Source organism: Nannospalax galili, unplaced genomic scaffold (assembly GCF_000622305.1).
Source record: "Nannospalax galili isolate Female #2095 unplaced genomic scaffold, S.galili_v1.0 scaffold325, whole genome shotgun sequence".
In the NCBI taxonomy this organism is placed as follows: domain Eukaryota; kingdom Metazoa; phylum Chordata; class Mammalia; order Rodentia; family Spalacidae; genus Nannospalax; species Nannospalax galili.
This window is the reverse complement of record NW_008355159.1, coordinates 546,608-553,090: the sequence shown is the minus strand read 5'-3', so window position 1 is coordinate 553,090 and position 6,483 is coordinate 546,608. Positions and strand designations below refer to the sequence as shown.

The following is a 6,483-nucleotide window of genomic DNA, read 5'->3' as shown; positions in this document are numbered from 1 at the left end:
ATGGTGGTGATAGGGAACAAGGTTCTTTTGTTTTATTTTGAGATAGAGTCTTGCTATATAGCCCAGGCTGGCCTTAAACTTACAACCCTCTTGCCTCAGCCTCCAGAGTAGAAGAATGGATTACAGCTATGGTCCACCATGCCAAGCCAAATGTACTTGTGTTTATTCTTCTAGAGCTGTTTTAGCATCTAGGTAGTCCAGTCATAAAATTCAACACACTCAAGAACTGTGTGAACTGGAAGAGGCCTTGAGTACTTAAAAACTCACCTCCCTGCCCCCTCCTTGTTCCTTTACCACATTTTTACAAATTTTAAAAAAGCAAAACCCCAAGGCCTAGAGGGAAAAGCAACTTGCTGGAGGCCAATACATATGCCTAATCCTCCTTCTCTGAGGCACAGGGCAATATTTTCCAACATGTCTAAAGACCTCATGTCTCCAAAGAGCAATAAATTACAGCTCTTTACAAGGAAGAGTTTGGGCTAGCCATGCCAGTTAAGAAATGTAAATTTTACAAATAACAGAATACTGTAACCAATTAGTGCAAACAAACATTTATTGTGAAATATTCATCCTACCCTTTATTAGGTATTACATCATCAAAGCACTTTGTGGCAATGAAAATAGCTTTTTTACCCCTCTGATTCACCCAATATTCCATTAAAGCTGCAAAAAATGTGCAATCTGCTTGAAAAATAGGTTGCTCTTATTTACTCATTTGTGAAAAGTCAAAAATTAAAAAAGAAAATGGTACTAGCTTACAGGGCCTCTAGAGCCAATTTGCCTTTCTGTTTCCTACTACGCCCCAAAACAATTAACAAAGATAATTTGTTTTAAATGCCTTTTTAAAAAAACCAATGCACCTTTCCCCATGTTATAATCATAAAAAATTTTAAGGCCCTTATTTACTTTCTTGGAAAAAAGGTAGCCAGCCGTTGTTTTTTGATCGGGAGCATATGTATTTCCTGGGAGTTCACTTTCTTTAGCTTTATGCTCCTGTTTTTGATGGGTTTCCTAAGGGGCTCAGTATTTCCCATGGATTCTTCTCCTTGACTGTTGATGTCATAGCCCTGAAGCACAGAGTCTTCTCTTTTGAAGGAGAAGTTTTTGGTGGACACCCCTGAGAGGCCTTTGATCTTGCCACAGAAGATGGTAGGCACCGCGTCTTCAACTGAGACGATGACCTTGGCCGCCTGGGACTCACTTACAATCTCAATGTTATTTTCAGCCTTGACTTCGCTACTGGGATGGTTGGGATGACAGACCATCTCAGTGCCGTTGCTGCCGCTGATGTGGCTATCCATCATGATTGAGGCCTCATGAGGTGTGGCAGGGACGAAGGGCATTTCCATGCCATTAGGATGTTGCTCCATCACAGTGTGACCTAGACTGTCTGCTGACCCACTGCTGTCATACATTGTCTCAGGGGGAGCCTCAGACTTCCGGTGGGCTGCCACAGACAGGTCTAGTGCTGCATCTTCTTGGAAGATTGGGGAGCTGGTTTCACCAGCCTTGATCCAGGGCACTGACTTCATGGAGAGATCCAGGGCCTCATTCTCGCTCCCCATCTTGATGACTGTGTGACGGCTAAGCTGGAAATACTCCTTTGGCTGGAGGATGTCTAAGGGCTTCAGTTCATCCTTTTCTAGAGGGGTCTGGGTACCTTTAAAGGAGTGCAGGCTGAAGGAAGATGGCGGCTTGGGGAAACTGGGACTGAATTTGGATTCAGAACTCTGAGGCACTGGGATAGGAATGGGAATGGGGACTGGCACTGGCAAGGGAACAATCACGGGGTAGGGCACCAAGAGGGTAGCTGGTGGGACCAGGGGAGACAAGGGGGAGTTAAAGGGCTGGGGAGGCACTGGGGCATAGCCAGGAGGGGGCTGACAAGGTGGAGGGCCCAGAGAGCCCTGGGAGGGGAATAAATTCTGGAGCACAGCTTCAAATGGCAGTGAAGGCTCCTGTGGCTGGCTGGGGATTCTCAGGTCCAAGAGCTGAGGCTGAGCCTCAGGGTCCTCGGCCCCCTGGAAGAGGTTGTTGTGGATAGCATTGGAGGAGCATGGGGCCTCCTGTGGCAGAACCAGAGGGGAGTTGAGGTGCTGGAAAACATGCTGCTCCAACACTACTGGCAGCTGCACGGGGCCCTGTGTGGTCATGACGTAGGTGGCATTGCTGTTGGGGTTGAGCTCCGGTGCAGAGCTTCCCTCCACCTGCATGTGAATGGGCATCACCACTGGGCTTTCCCCGAGGCACAACGGCTGCAGCATAGTGGCTGCTACCTTCAGAGCCATGCCGCTCTGGGGCTCAGCTGGGGGGTTCAGAATGGATGGGGCCGGCACAGTCACCAGGGCCTTCTTTACCAGGTCAGTGGAGTTGATATTCCAGGCCTCAGTGGTGATCAGTTGGGCCATGCCGTTCTCCAGTCTGTTATTGGCCAAGGCAGGAGGGGAGTCAGTCATGTCCATGGAGAGGTTCTGAGACTGCAGGTCATCCATCACTTGGCTCTGATGCCACTTGGCCTGCAACACAGAACACACAATATGAATCTTTCTTAAGAGGCTATTTATGATTGCCTTAGGAGATCTCTCCAGTCTTTAAACAGTTTCCATAGCTTAGTTAATTGGGGCGCACAACCCAGCTCCCTATGTATACACTCGCATTATAGATATTTCTTAATATACACGAACACACCCACATGATCAGCTGTGCTTGGAGAGACCCAATCAACAGGCAATCGAGCTATAAACACAGATGATGTAATCTCTAAATAACCAAGTGATATTAAACAGGGTATTTTTAAGCCTAATGCTCAGCTTATATCTTTGGCCTTCAACAAAAACAAAGTTTCATTCCACATTGCTCTGTCAGACAGTTAAGATATGCAGAGATTTGAACTTGCTCAAAATTTAAAAAGCAATAGGCTAACTTTCCCTTAAGGAAAAATAAAACCTTGTCACATTTGAATAGCTTATGAATATGGAATGGGACATTAAAAACTCTTTGTAGGAATAATTACGGAATTATTTGAAAATTGTGGGAAATTTCAGAAAGCATTTCAAAAACTCTGTAGCAATAATTCTTCCAAAAGAGGCTTGGTGACTGGAAGAGCAGTATGTTTACACAAGACTCACTATGGTTGTCCCTCTATCCAATCACATCCCCTTTTCTCCTGATAACAGGAAGCCCTGTTCTTCAGAACAAAATGAAGATGGAATGCTTGCATGAATGCTCATAGGGCCCATCAGGATCATCTGTCAGTCTGTCTGACCTGTGGCCTCTCTAGACATCTAGGTGTCAAGAGGAAGAGATGTTGATGGATCTAGGGCTGGGGGAAATGGAATACTTGCTTGAAACAAAAATACTCAAAGGTAAGAAACATATTCTTGATGTCTGAGGCAACTCCTGAAGACTACCAGCCACCTCCTGGGAGGCCAAAGGAGTCCAGTGTGTGTGCTTCCTGGAGGAAGCAGGACTGTAGCTGCAGTTGGCTCTCCATGGAAACGCGTCCATATTTAGCCTGGTTACCATGGAAAAGGCAGGCACCATGTCTAACTCGGGGATCTGTGCAGCTCTGGTGTCTGGTTGGGCTCAATAATAATTCAATAATACTCATTCACTGGATAAGCCTGGAGTAAAACAGATTCTTGACCTTACCTGCCTCACCTACATAGACTTCAGTCCTGTGATCATTTTGTTCTCCTCTCCTCATCCTTAAAGTGACAACATAACCTCTCATGCAAGAGAGGCGGCCCTGCATGCCATGGTGTTAAAAATGAACAAATGATGTCTCATTATAGGAAGGCAGTTTGAACAAATAAACAGCTCCGTGATATTTTCAGGTAGTCAAAATGTGTCAAACATTCAGAACAAGGAGTTACGTTGAGAAAGGAGGAGGACACAAGAAAGTAAAGGATGCTTTGGAAACAAATCTGTGAAGTACAACTGATGTCTCATGCCCTTAGCAGAGCACACTGCAGTGCCTCCAAGAAAACTCTAGAGCCTGTGTCCCTATGGGTAGTGTGCTCCCTGGAAACCGCAAGTTGACCCAGCATGCTAGCAAGTAATCTTAGGACAGAGTTGGGAGACAGCCTGATATTAGAAAGGCTGAAGACTTATCCATGCTGAACAGTCTGCCTGGTTCTTTATGAAAAGAGCGGTCTTTAATTCAGCTCAGAAAATGTCATACTTCCAATGTACTGTTCATTCCCACATGCATTCATTCTTTCATTCACTCATGTAAGTCATTCATTGTATAAATGCCTACTTCATGCTGGCACTTTGCTGAGGTCTAGAGTTGAAGTCATGAGTAATGGATGAAGCTCCTACTTTCATGAAGATTATAATCTAGTGAGGCCATATGTCTTTGCTCAGACAGAGATTTGTAGTATGAGCAGACAGAAAGACATGCCAGAGGACACAGCAGCAACGCAGGAGCGGCAGCGGCAGCATAAATCTTGCACAGGCATACAGCCCCGAAGGCTCTACAAACCTATTTCCTCCACAAGGGTCCAACTTTTGGCTAGACCTCTCATGAAAGAATAAGGAAAAGAGGAAGGGAAGATTGAGTGCGACTAATAAGGACAGGGACAGTAAATGGTCAGAGAAGCCACCCTTAACCACCCATCCAAAAGCTATTCTGATGGCTTAAAGGCAACTGAGCAGAGGTTAAGACATGTTCTATGCCGTCTCTGGGCTTTCTGGGCTTTCTCATGTCTGTTTCTGTCGACCTGTCCATAAATGGTAGTCTCCCTCCCTCCCTATGTACTTCCCTTGACATCCTTCCTCTCTGTCTGCTTCCCTCCATCCTCTCCCAAGGGAGAGAGGACAACCTGCTGGATGCCTCCTTGTCCTGCTCCTTGTACACATCTTCAGCTCAGGTGTTAGTTCTCATTGTTTCCCGGGAAACCTCCTCCCCTTCTCTCACTACCTGTCCCTGATCTAGGCTTGTTATCCGTATCATAAACATCCTCATCAGAGTGTGAGGAGGGGCCCTTGCCAGGATAGGATGCCTCCTACAGACAGCAAGAGTTAGAACCACTAAACATTTGCTTTGTGCCACACTCTGTGCTGAGAACTTCTTATGCATAACTAACTGTTCAGTCCTCAAAACAACCTTTCAAAAAGACTAGGATTATGCCCATTAGGTTGCTAGGAAAGTGAATTCTTATTGACAGGAAAATTCTATGGGGAAAAATAACTAACTTAAGGGTACACTGAGACCAGAGTGAGAGCTCCAGGCCAGTCCCAGGCATCTTCCATATATTTTGTTTTCTGGCAAGAGTAGCCCCCCACAGCTTCCTCTTCAACATGGAGTACATGGTGCACCTGAGGAAGCCTGCAGGAAAGACCACTTGAGCATAGGATCTATTCATAGTGGAAGCCAGGCTTGTCATTCACTGGAGTTCCCTGCTTGAGGAGGGCAGCTTGAAGTGGCTATGGTGATGTTACCAGAGAGCTAGGGGTAGGGCATCTCTCAGCCTACTTCCAGATAGCCACCTATCTCTAGGTCACAGAGTGACAGAGAACATTCTACGTCCCCTTCTTGGGCTTCCTTGTCTCTGGGAACACGTATGACAGGTCAAATAGCATGTAGGCTGAGGCCACGTAGAGAGAATCAGTCTGCAGTATCTCATGGGGCAAAGAGACAGGAAGCCACTGGCCAAAGTTTCCTTCCCAAAGAGCTGGGCATAACAGCACTTAGCCAACGGTGGCCCGGGGGCAACTCTGATTCTGTGGAGAGCCACTGGCCTGCTAGGACAGGCTGTTTCTTTTACTCAGTTCCCACCAGGTACAGCACTATTCTCAGGGATACGTGGGCAAAGAAAATACAAGCATTTTCTATCATACAAATTTCCACATTCCCGGAATGCTCTTTTTTCTCTTCTTCTTATATCTCTTCTCATTGTTCAACCTTCCAACAGATACTCTCCTCCAGTTCTCAGCCAACAGTGGACAAGGACTTGCTAATCAAAGGTGGTGCCTTGGGTATTGTTTCTGCAGAAGCTGGTACTAGAAGCCTTAGCTATGCACTGAGAATGAAAAAGCAGTTCATGAATTGAAGATTTATAGGGTAAGTCTGTCCCTGAGGATGAGCTCAGGAGGCAGCTGATGACTATGATGAAGACAAAAGCCCATCCTCCCCACTCAGCCAAGGGTCTGATTACTGTGGGCTGGGGACCTCTTCAAATCAAGGAGCATCAGAGTAGCCACCAAGTTACGCTCAAGCAGGGAGAGCAGGATTACTTCAGAAGTGTCAGAGAACACTTTTGTGTTTGTGTTTCACAAAACATCACTTTCAAATTAAATGAGGTTACCATCCATCTGTATACGCCAATTCTCTCTCTCTCTTTCTCTCTCTCATATACACACAGAGAAAGTGAGCAACTCCAACTCTCTCATATGCAGAGAGGGAGAGAGAGAGAGCAACTCAGAGATAGATAGAGAGGAGAGAGAGAGAGAGAGAGAGAGAGAGAGAGAGAGAGAGAG

General features: G+C 46.1%; 1 protein-coding gene across 4 annotated transcripts in view; it reads right to left on the bottom strand.

Annotated features, from left to right (window-relative positions):
- Positions 1-535: 535 nt before the first annotated feature.
- The window catches only part of Rai2 (retinoic acid induced 2), an 83,028-nt gene continuing 77,080 nt past the window's right edge, over positions 536-6,483 (bottom strand). For 2 of the 4 annotated variants that reach the window (XM_008852204.1, XM_017802957.1), the window contains exon 2: positions 536-2,516. In XM_008852204.1, coding sequence (XP_008850426.1) covers positions 903-2,492 — 1,590 coding nt within the window. In that variant the 5' untranslated portion in view covers positions 2,493-2,516 and the 3' untranslated portion in view covers positions 536-902. The remainder of the gene's footprint in view (positions 2,517-6,483) is intronic. The other 2 variants (XM_029555608.1, XM_029555607.1) reach the window with 1 other exon arrangement.